At 40.5% G+C, this 19,372-nt stretch overlaps 1 protein-coding gene across 8 annotated transcripts in view; it reads left to right on the forward strand.

Annotated features, from left to right (window-relative positions):
• Window positions 1-19,372, forward strand: part of ST6GALNAC3 (ST6 N-acetylgalactosaminide alpha-2,6-sialyltransferase 3) — a 566,847-nt gene that overhangs the window by 392,107 nt on the left and 155,368 nt on the right. Inside the window, exon 4 of one of the 8 annotated variants that reach the window (XM_007182356.2) lies at window positions 13,274-13,334. The exons of the other annotated variants lie outside the window; for them this stretch is intronic. Coding sequence (XP_007182418.1) covers window positions 13,274-13,325 — 52 coding nt within the window. The 3' untranslated portion in view covers window positions 13,326-13,334. Of the gene's footprint in view, window positions 1-13,273; window positions 13,335-19,372 lie in introns of those variants that run through there. 8 annotated transcript variants of the gene reach the window in all.

Consider the following 19,372-nt stretch of genomic DNA (forward strand, 5'->3'; position numbering starts at 1 on the left):
CAAAAGACTATTGTTGAAAGACTTCTTTTTCCCTGTTTATTGCTACCCTAACACAACACACGTCCTCCTGTTTCCTCCTTCATGTCCTCCTCATTTACATTTTTGCTACTTTATTATGGATTTGAAGGATATCTAATAGCACAAAACATCAGATTGCCCCAGGATCCAGCACATTGTCTTGCATAGTGTAGGCGCTCAGTAAATATTGAATAAATTCAATTCAGAACCTTGGGGGGGAAAAGTCACAAATTTATCAAATAATTCACAAAGAGACAGATACCTGGCAGCTAATCCAGTTAACTGTATTAAGGAAAGCTGAATCCAGAACATGTTTCAAATCATTTCTCTTCTTACAAAAGTTTTGTTTAGTGGCTAGAACACTTGTATCTCAGTATGTTGATCAAATGTGACTTGAGCCAGGGAGGTTCACAATAAATAACACCAGGAGGCTTATGAATGATGTATAAAGCCCACCGATTTAATGACAGGTGAGGCAGAGGAGAGCAGTTACTTCATTTCAGAAGAGCCAAAGCCTTGGCAGTGGAATACCACCATGAGAATACTGAGTGGCTGTGACTGGTTTGTAGTAAGCTCCTATAATGAAAAAAGTTTGAAATGTTCTGATGAGTATTTGATTTTTCTTTTTTTTTTCTGTATTAATGGAGCCATTGCTTACGGTGAGCACAAACGAAAATGGCCCCTTTTGCTTCTCTAACATTTGCCCAGTGGAGATTATGTGGTCCAGCTGAGCGGCATTTCCAGTATTAACCTCTTTTTACTTGCAGTGAAACTATACTTTTTTTTGGAAACAGGATCCTTCATGACTTGTTTTCTCTCTAAAGCTTAGGTTCTGCAACACATCAATCAGAGGATTGATTGCATTGCTACTGTGTGCCTAGTACTGTGATTCTCTGTGATTGACTTAATAGAAACATATCATAATACTGTTGGGTGGAAATGAATCATAGCTCATGGGTGAAAGAGATTCTAAGTGAAACTAATTGACTGCCGGCATCTAGGAATGGGGCATGATCTGGTAGATAGTCTAACAAAAGACTGGCCTCCTCTCCCACTAGGTCTATTCTACTTCTGCATATAAAACCAATCACCCATTCTTATGTTTATTCCTTAAATAAAGCTCTTATTGTATCAGCCAGGATCCTTTTTATTTCCAAGTAAGATGAAGTTCCAGCTAAAAATGGCTTTAAGCAACTTAGGAAGTTATTATATCACAAGCATAAAATACATTTTCTCCTGTGTTGTCTCTATTTTCAAACAGGTTTTTCCCTCATACGTACCCAAATCCAAGAGGAAGAAAAATCAAGGGCTTTCCTCCCCAAGAATTTGGACAAAAACTAAAGTTCTGATTACTTTAGTCCAAGTCAGGTCACATGTCCATCTCAAGAACCCATCATTGAGGCCAAGGTTTTGCCTGGGTAAACCGTTCTCCCCTGGAGCCAAGATCAGCTCCAACTGGGCTGAGCATGGGACAAGGATGCTTTTGCTCAGGTGCTTTTGCCAGAAGCAGGAACTGGCTGCTGTAAGCAGATGGCAGATGTCTATTCTACTGACTGATAGCCAGGCCTTGTGCTGGTTGTTGATAGAAGGACAAGCATGACTTGGTTTCTTCTTTCCCTCTCAGAATCTCACCCCGTTGCCAATTCATCTTCTTAAGTCAAAGTTCTAATCCTTTCCTACTGCTCTCAATAATGTTGCTGGTTCCTTATTATCTATTGATTAAAATACTAACTTCTCGGTTAACCTCCCAATCCAGGCAAAAGCACCTGGTCACATATCTTTTGGGTTTTCCTGCCTCCATGGCTTTGCCCTGGAACATTTTTCTCCATGCCTATCAATGGTAGTCTGAATCTCTTTCAGGTCCAGTTCAAATGTATCTTCACTGATACACTGAAACACCCACTGAGTTCCTTATTCTAGTGTTTGTAGCACTTAATATGAACTTACGTTACAGCACTGACTGTTTATTTAACAAATATTTATCAAATGCTTACTATATGCTTATAGCTGTTCCAAGTGTTTAAAGTATTTTTCCTACTTTGTATTATTGTTCATGGTATTCTTGTCTTTTTTCTCCAGTGATTTATAAGCTCCTCAAAAGTAGGATCCTTAAAGGCAGTGACATGCCTACTCATTGTGGGCAGTCAGCATATGCCTCATGGATGAACAAATGTTCACCAGTTTGCACATATAGTGAGCACTAGCATTTAAAGCTGAAAAGTGTAGGGCCTATTTTTTCTCAAATCTCTCTCTGCACAGAGTATGGCAACATGCATATACTTAGCATTCAATAAACATTTGTTGACTAAATGAGATAGAAATGAAAAATATTCAAATATCTAAGAATGAACTATTTGCCCTTTGTTTTACATTCTTCAGTCTTCTGGCATAATTTGTGAAACTTCTTGTTGTCATTGTATTTTTCCAAACAGCTTTCACAAGAATGTCTAAGTTCTGTTTTCAGACTTGAAACAGGATGAAGGTTACTTTTTTAACAATGGGGACTTTTTTCAATAGTTGCACATTTCAACACAATTGACCAATTGTTATAAGACTGAGTTTTATGAAGTTCTTCTAACAGCCATAGCGCTTTGCAGGCCCATGTTCTGTGCTGGTGTTAGTGAGTGAGGGTATTCAACAGCCTTTGCAAAATTGGTGTATAAGGAGGTAAACACTCGATTTGTGGAGTGACTCGCAAGCACAATGAACACTTGCCTTTATTTGTGAGTTTGTGATTTGAATTGACTAACATTTCAGATGTTTCCCTGCAGAAATTTGTTCTAAAATACATAAGCCATGAATGGGCGGGAGAAAAGATCCACTTTCTTGGTCTCAGCCATGCTGGACAAGGACCAAATTTCCCATACTATGCCTTCCCAACCTGAACATGATGGAAAGTCTCTGTCCTCTTTCTTCTCTTTTCAGTTTCATTGTTCCTCGTCCCTCTTCACAAATAATTTGTCAGCCACCTTAGATGAGTACCAACAGGTGTCAGTTGAAATTGGCAACTAGCATAGCCTTGGTGATTTTGTGAGAGCAGTTTCAGGGAAGCAGTAAAGGCAGAAGCCAGACGGCAGTGGGCTGAACAGCATGAATAGTTGAGTCGCTGAAGCCTGATGAATGAGTCCACAGACTCTGGAGGTGGACCATCCAAGTTCAAACCCAAACTCTGCCAATCACTAGCTGTTGACTGTGGGCAGGTTACTAAATATCTGTCTGCCTCAGTCTCCTCTTCTACCAACTGAGAATAAAAATAGAACCATCTCAAGGCTGTTATGAGGAGTAAATGAGATCAAGTGGGTAAAATGCTTAGAACAGTTCTAGTTTCCTTGAAAGTCCTCAGTAAATATTAGCTGTGGTTTGTTTTTTTTTTTTAATTAATTAATTTATTTATTTATTTTTGGCTGTGTTGGGTCTTCGTTTCTGTGCCAGGGCTTTCTCTAGTTGCGGCGAGCGCGGGCCACTCTTCATCGCGGTGCGTGGACCTCTCACTATCGCGGCCTCTCTTGTTGCGGAGCACAGGCTCCAGACGCGCAGGCTCAGTAATTGTGGCTCACGGGCCCAGTTGCTCTGCGGCATGTGGGATCTTCCCAGACCAGGGCTCGAACCCGTGTCCCCTGTGTTGGCAGGCGGATTCTCAACCACTGCACCACCAGGGAAGCCCTAGCTGTGGTTTTTGATGAGATTGCAAAGACAAGCTGAGATTACTTTTGAAGCTTGGCTATGAGAACTTGAAAGAAAATGAGGTCATAGTTTGCTAGGGGGTAGAGATTAGGAAGTTTATTCCAGATAAGTGAAATATGAATATTTTATAAGCTGGAGGAGAAGAAGTGGTTCTCATAGAGTGATGCGTTGAAGATGTAGAAAAGTTAGGGCTTAATTGATGGAATAGTATTACTGAGAAGAGGAGGGAGGGTGGAACTTAGAGAAGGGGTGGATGGATGGATAACCCTTGGATAGGAGGTGTTTCTTGTTTCCTAAGGCTGGGGATAGGGTGGGGGCAGTAAAGAGGGGCAAAGCTAAGGACACATATGGAGCAGAAAGTTGAAAGCGTTCAAGACTAATAGCTGGTTGTCTTTGTGAAACGGGAACAAGCTCAGCTGGTAGGAGAAAAGAAGTGTCAGGAGTGAGGAATGGAGTAGGACTGATAAACAAAGTAGTTATGCAGCAATAACTTCCGGAGACAAGATGACACTGGCCAGAATGTAGAGTCTGACAAAGGAGTGAGAATTCTGGTATGATGAGAAACTGTGCCCACAAAGTGAGACACTGGTGTTTGCTTCCACAGGTGGAACATTTCCAGGTAGTAAGTCTAAGGTGAACATTTGAAAATCATTGTGGTCTACAATGTGAAGTTAGAATTTACAAGGATTCTCCACCAAAAAAAAAAAAAGATTCTTCACCACAAATAAATGATTGACATATGTCCACACTTTTCTGGATTTATTGAGTCATCTTTCTCCTTACAAATTTGCAATGCTATTGGAAAGGTAGATTGTAGAGTTGGATTTGACGCTGCCCCTATACCACCCAATCTGTCCTTGAATATACTTATAGATGGGAAATTAACTTTTTATAGGGCTGACCATTCTATTTTTGAGTAGACTGGAATCCATTAAGGTAGAAACATAAGTGCTAGAATATGGATTTTATTTTATTGTGATGGTCACACAAAAAGCCTTCCCATCCTACGTGCCCTTCTGCAATGTTATTTTGTCACTTTTCCCATCAAGAGGTGGAGTTTATCCCCTCCCCTTGAATCTGGGCTAGACTTGTGAATTGAATGAAATAAAAGTGACACAGTGCAACTTCTGTGCCTAGGCCCTAAGAGACATTGCCATTTCCATGTTGGCCCTCCGGGAATCCTGAGCTACCATGTAAAAATGTCCAACTTCTCTGGCCTGCTGGAGAGAGAGGCCAGGTAGATAGAGGCCCTGGGGATGAAAGATCATGGGAAGAGATAGGCCCAGGCAGCCCCAGCTGGCTCAGCCACCCGACAGTGTCACCACATGTGTCAGTATTGCCCGCTTGATTCCTGCAGCCTCAAGTCAAGTTGCTCCAACCGACACATGTGGAGCAGAGACAAGCCATTGCCACTGAACTCTGCCCACATTGCAGAAACGTGAGCAGATATGTGGTGGTTACTTCTTTAAGCCTCCGAATTTTGAGAGCTTTATTATGCTGCAGTGGGGTGTGAAGGGGAAGAGTCTCAAGACAGGGGGTCAAATTAAAAGCCCTCGGACATAATCCAGGTGTCAGGTAATGAGCTGGCAAGTACGGAAAGAGAAGTAGGCGAAAATGTGGGAGAACAGTATGCGGCCAGGTTCAGTATGACCTGGTGATTGGATGGGGGGCAGAGGAGAAAGGAAAATAAAATTATTATGAAACTCTATGTCTGGGAAATAATGTTGTTGTGGACAGCAATATGTCTAGATAAGGAACTGGATTCTTGAGGAAGGTAAGTCCAGTTTACAGTTGTGACTTTTGATGTGACAGCACAGCTTCCCTGTAAAACTGCTCCCAGAACAGCTAGAGACACAGGCCGGTAACTGAGGGCCTAGTCGGGGCTGGAGCTGTTAGAGGTTTCAAACAAAAAGATGCAACCAGCTCTCTTTCCCTTTTGTTCCAGCCTGAAGGGTATTTTCTAATTCCTTTCTCCTGTATTTGGTAGCAAAAGCGGAGACAACAAGCAGAAGGGAGAAAGAAAGGAGCGGGAGAGACACATGTGAGAGAAAACAAGCAACGTAGTGCCCCGTGGGATTGCACCTTATTTTAGTAACACCTCTTGGAAGGCTGCACTGCTTAAGTAAAAATAAGAAACACGACACTCAACTAAAATGATTGTCACTTACAGCTTCTCCCTTTAAATAGCCTCAAATGAAAATAAGAAACCCTAACCTCAGCTTTTTAAATCACAATGAAAGGAAAAGAGATGCTTTCCTTTTATGGATTCTTAAACTTTCAGAAAGGGTGCGTTTGTGTCTTGAGCAGGATGGCTTTGTGTGTGTGCGTGCGTGTGTGTGTGCGTGTATGCACATGCGTGTGTGTGCACATGTGCATGCGTAGGGAGGAGGCTGAGATCCCGAGGTGTGAGGTTTCACCTAGCAGGCAATGTCAGGACTTCCCATCGGCCAGGTTGTGCTGTATTTGTGAAAAAAGTGAAAAATAAAGTATACTGCGTCTCTTCTAAGGGAGACATTATTGTGTTGAGATTGCATAGTACAAAGATTACTTCCCCTTGCTCTGCGATCAGCTAGAATGGAGTCCAGATCCTTGTCCCATTGCTTACTAACCACGAGGCTTGGACATGCTATTAACCCCTCTGAGCCTCAGTCACTTCAGCTGTAAAATGAGGAGAAGGTTGTCTACCTCATGGGGTTGTTTTGAACAGCCAATGGAGTATTGTATGCGAAGCACTTAATCTGGTAAGGGCACAATAAGTGGTACCTATAGTCATAAGAATTAGTGCTAATTTGGGGCTTTGTCATTTTTGGCCTATCATTGAGATGATTTTTCAGAAATGTTTACAGAATAAGGAAATGAGGTCTGAGTGCTTTTAGTCAATGATTTAAATGTAACAATTGTTTAATATAATACTATTTCATAACAGGTCACTTTATAATTTATGTGTCTTTATGATTTCCCTCTTAGGGGATGGATTCCGTTGTTTCACAGAATCTTTGTAAATCTTTAGGCAAACCAAAACTGACATGTTGGTTCCTCCTTATTTCATTGTTCATGATTCTGGATATAAGAAAATAAACAATGTTCTAATGCAGGATTCAGCAAACTTTTTCTGTGAAAGACCAGATAGTAAATATTTTTGTCTTGCAGGTCACTGATGATCTCTGTCTCATATTCTTCTTTGTTATTTTTTACAACCCTTTAAAAATGTACAAACCATTCTTAGCTCATATGAAAACCGGTTACTCGTTGAATTTAACCCATGGGCTATAGTTCGCAGACTCCTGCTGTAGTGTAAGTTTGTATTGTCTATTACGAGGGTACTAGTAGTTAACTAGTCCCCTAGTTATAATAAATAAATACTGAAAAAAGAGTGAGAAAATACATTAAGTAAGTAACATGTAAGCGATTCTGATTCTGATTCACACACATGCCGGCTTCAAAAAGACCGTTGATTGCTTGCCTTAATAGAACAGGGCCATTTTCATTGAGAAGCAATGAGCTTAGGTATGATTTTCAGGACTGGAGACCATTCAGCACATTAGTTCTGAACAATATCCTTGTGCTTTGCACAAATTTCTTTCCCCTCCTCAGAGGAGCAGTTTGGATACAGGGTTTTATGGCATCAGGCACAAGCTGCCATTAAAACCCTAAACTGAAAGTCGTGTTGCCCTTTATGAAAATGAACAGCTGGTTAGCCCAGACCATTGGCTGCCGTCACATCTATTTGTGTTGTTTACAAGTAGCTTGAATATCCCTTCACATTGAGGGGCTTTTAGGACATGTTTCAATCACCCAATGGGAGGGAAATCCTCGTCAGTGATTAGTGTCTCTTTCAGCCCCTGCACCTGCCTTGGCTCCTGCCTCTCAGGACCCAGGAGAAAAATATTCTCCTGGATGCCATGATCCAGGATTGTCTCGATCTTTTCTTTTCTGACTTGTGTTCCAACATGCTTCCTTGGAAACACCAGTAATGTCTTTTTCCCCGGCTCTTTGCCCTATTGTCGTGTCTATCTTTCTACTTTCCATTGACTACAAAGAGAAAAAGGAGAAATATTTTTAAAACCTATAAAGTACCCCAAAATATTTATCCCTGGATATGCTGAGAGCAGACCATATTCCTGTGTTTTAATCAAACATGTTTTTGGTGAGTCCTATATTTTATGTTAAAAGAGGCAGATGGAATCATGACCCACTATCTGAGTAGCACCTTAGCTGAGGTCCTGGTACTCTGTGAGCCAAGCTGGACCAGCAGAGATCCTTTTGGGTGGCTTGGTCTTATTATAACATAGAGTCTGGAGCAAATTAGGACAAGGAGCTTCCTGTCTTCCTTTTACCCTAAGCCTACACTGGAGCCTGGCCTTTGGCATCTCACCCATCTAATAAGGAATGAAGGCTGGCTCTGGAAGAGCCCATTAGTCAGAGAAGAGAAGCAGCTCAAGATAGAGAGAGCCCGAGCGTGTTTGTCCTGGTTGTCCAGGACAGAGCTGGCCTGTGCTTCCTCTCCCAGCTTTCTTGGGACCCTTTGCTACAGACATTCTTGGGGCAAGGGTTGCACCAAGAGAAGGAGCGCCCTCCAGCCTCCACTCACTGCCTCATTCAGTCATTCATCCACCCAGCACAGATTTATTGAGTAGTTATCATGTGCCAGACACTCTTCTAAGTCCTGGCGACGAAGCAGTGAACATGAAAGACAAGGTATCTCATCATTTTACTCCATACCTTGTTCCAAAGATACCACTTTTCCTCAGGCTCTATCTTTGATCACTTACCTTCAACATTGTGACACCTGTGGGCCAGTGACCAAGGAAAATATCTTTGAACCAGACCAATCCATAGCATGGTCCTTCTTGGAAGGGTTGATAGGGAGGAGTGATGAAAAGGGAGCTGTGAGTTTCTTCTGCCTACAGGCCCTGTTTCTTACCGTGGATGACGATCTCTCATTCTAACCCCCCTCTAGTTCGCGAGAATAGGGGCAGTACTGTGTGTTTTCATCTCTTAACCTCATCTGATCCTATTCTGTTTGCCTGGTCTGGGCTAATTTCCCTTTAACTGCTTTATGGTCTTTAAATGAAGTCTCAGCCTATTGTAGGCCCACCTTGCAGGTGCCATCTCTATCATGTCATGCGGTCAAAGGTTGTTTTGTTTGGGGTAGGGAGGTTTCTTCTTCACCGGATGTAGACCACCTGTCCCGAGCTTTTGCAAACATGTCCTTTTCTGTTTTGTGGAGGCCCTTTTGGTTTACTTTCTGAGGAAATTTTGTTGAATCCCAGGTTGAACCAATGCTTGTCCTATGTTTGATGTATCCAGGCTTTTCTGTTCTGGTTGATCTACTGTAGGTAATTTTAGAGAGACTTCAGTTCCTCAGTGAAGTCAGATTCCTTGCCATCAGGCCCAGTATCTCTAACTCCCATTCAGATGGGAATGGGCTTTTAATACCCATAAGACAAAATGATGTTTTTTTTCTGTTCTAAAATCAAAATATTCCCAGTACTATTATTTTGTACAGTCATGTGGCTGTAGATTTTTTTTCTCTGGTTGACCTTCTTCTTCTCATGTTCAGATTTGTGGCTGTAGCTCTTCCTCTTGTCCAATAATTCATAATACCTTCCTCAGCACAGTATCAACATGCTTAAAGTGGTATTCTGGAGACATACAGCAGAACTGAAATACTATCCACTCCACATACATCTTCACATCATTAGAAGAGGCTACTCCAGGAAGTGATTTGGGTGGGGCCGGTCACTGGAATGTATAGAAAAACAAAGTCAACATTCTTCTTTTTTCCCTAAACCTCACATAGCATCATACAATCAAACAAGATCCTGATGTATGGCCTGTAAGGATTCCCCTGAGTATGTGAGTGTCAAACCCTTATTATCCAAATTTTTTATCCCTTTACTGGTCAATCCACCTGTTAAAAAAAAAGTCACATTTTTTATATAACATACTGAACTGAAAGTAGTGAAGTTGTCTATAGTTGTTGGTTAATAAATGCAACAAAATTGACAACTCCCACATCTATAATTAAATGTGTGAAACTAACAAATGGAAGTAATAGAGAAAGATTTTTTTCTTCTTTACTGGCCATGTTGTGACATCAATTTGTATTAAATAATGAGAGTGAGAACTTAGAGGATTTGCTTTTCATTATGGTGCAAATTAACATTCAACTACTGATCCGAAATAGATTTGCATAAGAGTTACCACTATCAATAATCATTTAGACTTCATTTTACCCAGATAAATTAGAATCTCTAGTGATAACAAGCAAGACTTTTCCTCTGTATTGCTGAAAAAAGATTAAAATAATAGCTTTTTCTCATAACTGGATCTTATGATTGGACACAAGCCTTGTATATGTGGCTTTCTATATCTGTTCTTAAGTTTCTTTTAAGTGTAAACATGAATTAATGCTTCATGAAACTAAGAAAATAAGATGGAATTCAAAGATGATGTTGGATAGACAAAGATCAGGAAATCATAGATAGAAAGATTCCAAAATATCACCTAGTCCATTCCCCTGCATGGGATGCATAGTACCTCCAGCTGCTATCATACTTAATTGATCTCTGAGGAAGAAAGAGGAAAAAGATCCTTCAGTAATCTGTTTAAGAGTCCCTTCACTCCTGCCCCAAATACTAGTCCTTCAAACCCTCTTTATAGCGGTAAATTCTTATGTATGTATATAGCTTAAAATAACATATTTGTTAGAGATGATAGAGGTAATGACAAGAGGTAATCACTATCCTTTATTACCCTGCAAATATGGTATATAGCTGTAATATCAACCACAATCAAAACACCATAGAGTGGGTGTTTCAATAGGCTAGATGGTTTTCTGAGTCTTTTTTTTTTTTTTTTTTTAAGGATTTTCTTATTTATTTATTTATTTATTTATTTATTTTTGACTGTGTTGGGTCTTCGGTTCGTGCGAGGGCTTTCTCCAGTTGCGGCAAGCGGGGGCCACTCTTCATCGCGGTGCGGGGACCGCTCTTCATCGCGGTGCGCGGGCCTTTCTCTATCGCGGCCCCTCCCGTCGCGGGGCACAGGCTCCAGACGCGCAGGCTCAGCAATTGTGGCTCACGGGCCCAGCTGCTCCGTGGCATGTGGGATCTTCCCAGACCAGGGCTCGAACCCGTGTCCCCTGCATTAGCAGGCAGATTCTCAACCACTGCGCCACCAGGGAAGCCCCTTCTGAGTCTTTTTTTAAGCATCATTCCAATACTATCCATTGCTATTATCTACAAAGAAATAGAGACTCAGAGAAGATAAGTAATTTGCCCATTTCCACTGTTTGTAAGGGACAGAGCTCGAACTTAGATCATCTACTCCAAACCCTCCCTTTTAACCATTCGGATCCTGTATCATTATAGGGTAACTGTGAATCTATTGAAAAACTCTGGTTGGGTCCCCTCTGGTGAGTTTTCTCCTCTCTGAATTAACTATATCCAATTTCTAACAGTTTGTCAGAGTGTCATGTTCTACCATTAGTCACTAACTGAGATGTATGGTGTATTGTTATTTTAAATCCACACACATCAAGAAAATAGGCCTAATTGGAGGAAATTAAGGTAGTTGCAGCTTCCTGATGATTAAGCACAAGAATCTGTTGCTTGAGGAATTTGTAGAATTTTCTCTTCTGAAAATCTGAAAGCAAAGCACATATAAGGTTTTAACAAACTCTGATTTCAGCAAATGGATGGTTCAGAGTAGGTGATCTCCCTTAGGTCTCCCCAGTCCTAACATCCCATAAGTCTGTAACTTCAGATAGGGACTGGATGTTTTAACCTTGCAACGTCCTTTTTAGACTTCTGTTTTTATGCTTGAGTGATTCTTGACTCTCTTTGGTTCAGCTCCACATTCTTGCGTCTCTTTCAAATGGAGATCTCATAAGAGCTATTATTTAACAGGTTCCCAATGGACAATGTACAGAATTATATACAACTGTGCATTTAGGACCTCAGCAGTCATAGTTCATCAGCACTGTCTGTTCATTCTCCTATTTGATTAAGATTAAACAAGACGATATTTCCTCACTGGGTAACATTTTAAAGTGCACTGTGTATGTGACAGATGGGATCTTATAAATGCATTAAGCATGCTTATTTTAATATCTAAGCATATGCAAAAGTCCTAGAAATATTTTACATGCAAATGTCTGGGGCTTTGCAAAGGCCTGTAATAGAAATCCATACTCTGACTTCAAAGCCTTAGTCTCGACAACTAACCACTTGGCTATTTCCAAATCAAATTTCTTCAAACAAATCAAAGGCATTTGTCCTACCCAAGAACCAAGTTCTGCGGCAAATTTGACATTTTAAAATCAAGCTGCTTATTGAGATATTAATGCACTGAAAAAGGCACCCAGAATTTCTTTCAAGGGATGAGAAACACCTTTTTTCATGCTCCAATGACTCAGAAATTTGTCAAAGAGAATTTTATCAAATTTTCTTCACATACACACACACACACACCTCACCTTTGCAGTAAGAGCCAGCATTTGGAATTTCAGCCCAAGAGAGCTTTCATTTTCTGAAAGGTTATGAGCCCCTGAGATTTCAGTCCTTTTGGAGTCATGATCACTGTGTTGCTTCTGAGTTGTTAACAATAACACTGATTAAGAGGAAAAAAGAGAAAAGATCCCGCATACCAATATTAAATGCTTCACAAAGTAGGAATATTTTAAACACCACAGCATTTGTAGTGAGTAGAATAAAGTGCCCAATTTCCCAGGGAGCAGAGCAGAAAAGAAACAAAGAGAATGATCATGGTAAATAACTAACCTTTATCCAGGGCTTCCTGTGTGGAAGGAAGTGTGCCAATGTCTTCACATGCACTGTTTCATTTAATCCACCCAACAGCTCTCCAAGGAGGTACTTTCACTATAGCATTTTTAACTCATGAGGAAACTGAAGTTCAGTGAAATTAAATGACTTGACTGGAGGCACCTAGACAAAATTCAGATAGGGTTTATTCCAAGCCCCTGTTCTTAATTGCTTGACTATGTACTGTCTTCTCTAAGAAAGGAGTGGAACAAGAAGCCCTGGCAAGAAGAGGTATCAGGAAGGAACAGGAAGATCAGGGTGGGCTTCCAATGGACAGTTCTCTAGAGCCCACATGCCAGAGCATACAGGCTGGCTCAGAACCAACACTTAATAAATATTTATTGAATGAGAGACTACATGAATGAATGCAAAACAACGTAAGACAATTTCCAGGCATTCTGGCCTTCAACCCCCACTACTTCCCCAGCCATCCATTCTAGCTCATTCTAACATCTGTCATTTGTCCATGATTGTGTAACAACCTGGCTTCCACTTCCAGAACGAGTGCTGCACGAATTTGTGAAGAAAGCAAAATGCTTCTGGTTCTTTGCCATTATTTCCCCAGCCCATGCTGTCCTTTACGCTGGCTGCTGGCTGTTCAGAACTCAGCAAGCCCAGGGCAAATACCACTTATGGACTTTTTGTGATCATCTTTCTTCTCCTTTCTCTTCCTCCCTGGTCAAAATTTCAAGATTTCTGGAACCAACTGTTTGTTTGCTTATCCGTCTTCCCCCTTTGAACAGTGAGATCTGTAAAGACAGGAGCTGCATCATCATTATATTTCACTGCCCATGATGGTACCTGGAATAAAGAAGTTGTTTAGTCAACATTTGTCATCTCAATTAGTGAATGAATGGATGAATGCTTTCCACTGCAAACCTTATTTATCAAGATCGCAAGGAATTGGGTACTACCACCATTAATAATTGTTATAACAATGTACTTATTTAGAGGTATTACTGTAGGAAGCTTTATAGTTTCCAGAGTTGCAGGTGTATGTGTGTGTTCACACATATATATGTAAATACAATATTTATTGAATACGTACTATGTGCCAGGGCTGTTCTAGCATTGGGGTATACTGTCAACTACTATACAATCAAAATGCAACTTTTGTTTTCTACCATCCCTTTACATTTGTTTTTTTGGAGAGGGATTCTCTTTCCCTGCTCCTGGATGAAAATTCTAGTAGGCTCCAGAATTCCTCTGCTCACTCAAGGGTAAAATGGTCCTAAAATGCCTTGAAGTCACAAATACAGTCTCAATTCGGTAATTGTGATTTCCAGTTCTAAGGAATAATCAAAACTCTGAACTTGAGTTAGCATTCAGTCTTCTCCCCTTCCCCAGGTGGAGCCCTGCAGTCTGAGAGGGGACCATGGGCTGAGGCCCTTTCTCTACTCTCCTTTGCTCATCTCTTTTCTCATCTTACAGCTGCTATTTAAGGTCACCTCAACTCAGGGTTGAACAAGAGGTGGGAGGAAGGTTAAAGGGGATAGTACCACACTATCCTTACTTGGATAGTTCTTACTTGGCTGTTAGTTCTCTGAGCCTGACAGATGGTTCAAGGTGATCTGCCTGGTTGAGGAAGGTTTCCTGGCTCCTTCAGAGGTTCCCCGCTGGGCCCCTTCTTCTGAGGACCCTCATCCTAAGCATGTTCCTAAGCATATTCTAGTCTAGATGGTCTCCTGTGGCTCTTTTCTCAGCCCTTAGGAACTACAGGGTACATATGCTGGGTGTGAGCCTTCTAGGCAGACATCATCTAGGGATGATGCAAGAAAATCCTACACTTGCTCTCTCTCCTATATGACCCACATCTGCTCCATGGGAAACATTCATATCCCTCCCCAGAATGACTCTGGGAGGGGAAGCTGGATAATCAGTGGTTAGTGAGGCATCAGTCCTTTCTAGCTCCTGACCAGGAAACACAGCCCATAGATCTCCCAGTGATCTTCTGGCTTTCCGCTCATCAGACTTGGGGTAGAAGTGGGGAGGTGGAGATTTAGGAAAGCAAGAGCCTTCTGATGAAATCCCTTTATTCTTTCTCTTCCTTGCACCAGATTCTAGACCCTCTTGGATTCTCAAAGTGGGGATTAAGTTCTAGGATCCAGGAACAGTTTTTTGAGAATCTGCACATGATGGGTTGACCTTGGAAATTCCCATCTATTTTACATTGCAGTCTCTATAGACACTTCAGTTTTTAGCATAATATTTTATATAACATTTTTATACTGTTTTATATATATATATATACAGTGTGTGTGTATATATATATCTCAAATACGTTGAAAGCTAACAACTTGTGGAATGTAATGATAAAATTATTTTGTCACTTCTCTCTTTATTTTCAGTTTTTCCTCTGCTGCCAGATGAAACCTCAACTTGGATATACCCATGGGTTTTCTGATACCTTTTAAGAAATAAAAATATTCTGGTCACTTTAAGCAACAAAATACTGTCACAATTTGGTACTTGAGATGTCCAGTCCCATGTAACAGTCAAACCTAATTTCATGCAAAATTACAGCCATTCTTTCTCTTCCCAGTGGGCCCACAGCCTGGAAATGTGATGCGTTTGGTTCCTTTTTCCTCTCTTCTCTCTGCACTAGCTAGCTGCTATTTATAGACCATTTGGAATTGGAGCAAGAGGTAAGGAGGAGAGGCAAGCTCCTGCATGGCCAGTTCCGCTGTAGGCTGGCCTCATGTTCTCTGGGCCTGGCCTATATTAAAACACTTTTTCTCATTGGACACTTTCATGGCTTCTTCGGAATCCCCCTCCTACCCTCAGTGCTGGGAATTTCCCAGCTGCACAGTTCTCTTGATATAGGCGATGATTCATTTTCCTCTGACTAGTTCCTTGCTCCTTCCATAGTCCCAAGGAATTGGAGGGGGGTGGATAAGAGGCCCACCCCCAGCTTCTATTTGATGAGTTTTCCCATCTCAAAGGGACGGAATGGAGCTAACACAACCTCATTCTGGTTCCCTTGCTTACATGGCCTATGTTTAATCTAAGGCACACACTCACACAACTTTTGTCCCAAGAAACTCTGGGAGACACTTTTCAACTCATTATTGCCACTGAATGTTAGATACCAGTTCCACTACATCTCCTCTGCTGCAGAGGACAGATACCAAATTTCCAAGAGGTCCTGTGAAAGTCCCTTTCACTTGATTGGCTGTGAAGGGGTAAACACCCCTTTGGGGAAGGGACCTCACGGCATAGCTCATGCTGAAGTTCCCACTCATTCTTTCCTGTCTTAAGCCTCTTATATTCTGTGTAGTTGACCTGCTTAAGATCATGTAATTGCTTTTAGTTGTCTCCTTTTCAAATCCTGCAGACTGGTCTGTCTCATAAATCACTTTGGCATCTATTATCTGTGAAAGCGGAGTGTTCAGCCAGAACTTCCAATTTAACATCCTGATATGAATATACAATTTAATGTACACTATCCCATGGCATTTGCAGCATATATTATTATTCCTGTTTGACAGAGGAGTAAACTAAGGTTCAGAGAAGTTAGTAACCTACACTGTGGCTAGTTAGGTTTTCTCACTCCATGACCTTTGCTCTTTCCCTGACAATGAGTTAACCTGTTGCCCTTCTAAGAATGGACTGGAGGCCCAGTGAATTAATGAACAGGAATAATTTTATTGGTGTTCTTTAGGGCTACAAAATTACCAAGAGAGCCTTACACCGGATAAATAAAACACATAATTAATGAGAAGTAAAATAAAGTAGTAGATTTAATGATGCTTTAGAATAAGTAGGCTTAAGTGAGAAAAATAGGCTTACATCAAAAAGAAACAAAAATACAGACCAAAAAATATGAGCTTAGTAAAAATTAAAAAGAAGAAACTTTATCTATTATTGCAAATTAAGTATCTGGTTATTTGATGATAAAAACTTAATGTGGTTTGAAAGAAAACTGATCAGCAGTAGCTTATCACCAACACTGAACCCCACCCATGCCATACAAAGTGTCTTAGGAAACCAAGCTACCCTTCATGTTATAACACCATGGTAACACAAGGAAGTAGTTATGCAAACCTAACTTGGGCATGGAAGTAGGCTGTGGTATAGGACTACTTAGCGTACAGTATAAGCCACCATGAGGGAAGTACTGAGCAGGAATCTAGATGGACTCAAAATAAGAGAATGAATAAAGGGGAAACGTGGAGGTTGAATAAATACGTAAGACTAATCAGCACATGGGTTTGGAAATTTGGGGTACTGCAGATCTGTTGCAGGGTAATGTCATTCAAAAGCCATGTTTCATCACCTGTTCTATCAACTAGCTGATTCTCCTGCAAGGAGAGGTCATCTCCTGGGGCCCTGGGATTGTCTGAATTGCCTCTAACCCTACACCCTTACTTCACTCCAAGGGCTGGGCCTGCAAATGGATGAGTGAGGGATACAGAACAGAGAGTTGACATCTTCTTACGTTTGTTGACTTATTTTTAAAGTACCACTAGACCTACTTTTATATATCATTTTACTCCCTGTTAAGTTCAATTTTAGATTCTTTTTTTTTCACAGTTGCTTATACCATTCAGTAACCTTTCAAAACTGAATGCTGTCTTTGGAAGTAAAGAATGTCTGTTATAAAACGGTTTGTGCTGGAAGTTTTTCAAGTGGCTGGAGAGGTAGATGCTGCCGTGTAGAATTGGCAAAGTCCAAAAGACGTGGCCTCGGGGCACACCTAGAGAAACCTAGAAAAACTGATGAGGGGACAATACTAAAAAATAGCCTTTGGAGTGGGACTTGTACAACAAGGGAATTTAGGGGATACCAGAAGTAGAAAGGTGATCTTGGTTTGAAAGAAAGGCACAAAAACTACCGCTGTCCTCTCTTCAGCTCTGGTGTCTCTGCTCAAGCGTATCCTTTGCTCCTGATTTTATGTTAAGATCTCAATGTACTGATTCCTGATTTTGATTATGTCTCAAATGTGCCCTGTTTGACAGCTTCTAGTTTTCTAAAATGTAAGCCTTCTTGGACTGTGTGAAAGGAATGCCTGTCTTCCTGCTTTAAATGAGATAACATATATAGATGTGTTTTCAGCTCTTCAGAATAAAAGACAGTGCAGACATTGGTATGATTTCTGTCTTTTTATTATACAGTTTATTCTGATTTCAAAACATGTTTAACATGTACTGATTTATTTATTTGGTCCACACTGTCCTTTCAACATGTGCATTAAAGAAGAAGAGGTATTGAATTTGGTCATTCAGAACTTTTTCAAATTGATATCAACAGACTTATCAAGAATCTCCACAATCTGAAAATGTTACATATGTGCAGGACCATTTCCTCAGAGGATATGAGCAGTTTCATGTATATGTCACACACCTCCAGATTTGTTCCCCTTTCTCATCTCTGCTCAGGCTCTTAGTAGGGTCTATGCTCATATCTCTGTAAATCTCTGCAACTTTATGACATTTTTCCAATAGTAGAATATCTGTCAAAATGTCTTGGTGTTTATCACAACCTTGACTCAATCTTGGTAGTAGAATTTCTGAATGTGTTTCTTGTTCCATTTTCCTAATACATTTCCTATCCATTTTGAGGCCTAAATGATATCTTAACCACATCCTATGCTTTCTAGAATCCATACCACTTTAAATATCTAGAAATCTCATTTCTGACATTCTAATGGAGAATCCTGTTTTTAAGTAAAGTTGCTTTTTTTCTTGGAAGAAATTTTGGTATTATCAAGTCTCTTGAGTTAAATTTTCTAATCCATTTGTTCATTTACAAACACTCATTGGGTGTGTATTAGAGTTCTTCAGAGAAACAGAACCAAAAGGATAGAATAGATATATACGTATATAAATATATACATATATGATTTATTTTAAGGAATTGGCTCTCCTGGCATGGAGGCTAAGTTCCAAGATCTGCAGTTGGAAACTGGAGACCCAGGGGAGCTAATGATGTAGTTCCAGTCCAAGGGCCTACAGACCCAAGGCCCAAGAAGAGCCAATGTTGAGTCCACAGGCAGGAAAAAAACCAATGTCCCAGCTCAAAGCAGTCAGGCAGGGAGAGTTTCTTCTTACTCAGGGGAAGATCAGTCTTTTATTTCTATCCCAGCCTTCAACTGATAGGGTGGGGCCCACCCACATTAGAGTGGGCAATCTGCTTTACCCAGTCTATCGATTCATGTTCAACCAAATGTTTGGGAACCCTGTGACCCAGTCAAGTTGACATTTAAGATTAACCTTCACAGAGTGCACACTGTGTGTGTGTGCTAGGTACTTACTTAATACACATTTTTATTGGTATTAGAAAATGGAGAGAATAATAGAAAGATTGAATTTTACTATTATTAGAGAAGAGTGATAAAAATTACAGTATCCTTGTCATAATCTTGTTGCATATGAATTAGGTGCTTAAGGGGGGAATTTCTTTCTCTGGCTGGAATGTATGCTATGACTGCCAATGGTGTGAAAAATTTCATGTGTTTGTCAGGGTAAGTAATGCTATGTCCTATAACAATCAACCCTTGTACTATGCTAGCTTAAGAAAAAAAGTTATTTCTCACTTTCGTCACAGTCTGTTAAAGGTCAGGAGGCTATCCTAGGTAACTCACATCCAAGTTGTAATATCTAGTTGTAGAACCCTTCCATATGTTTAAATATGGATTTTTAAATCAACATGTATCTCACTGGACTTTGAAAAGGAAAGAGATATAAAATCAACTCCAAACATATATATTTAATTGATTACTGGCTTAGAAGCTGCATAATCTTAGACAAATGATTCTTCTCCATTGATGATCTCTGTGGAACCCAGTGGGAAAGTACTACAAGTTGAGATAGTAAGTTAAACTTTCAACAAGTTTTGTTATT

This window comes from Balaenoptera acutorostrata, chromosome 1 (assembly GCF_949987535.1).
Source record: "Balaenoptera acutorostrata chromosome 1, mBalAcu1.1, whole genome shotgun sequence".
Classification (NCBI taxonomy): domain Eukaryota; kingdom Metazoa; phylum Chordata; class Mammalia; order Artiodactyla; family Balaenopteridae; genus Balaenoptera; species Balaenoptera acutorostrata.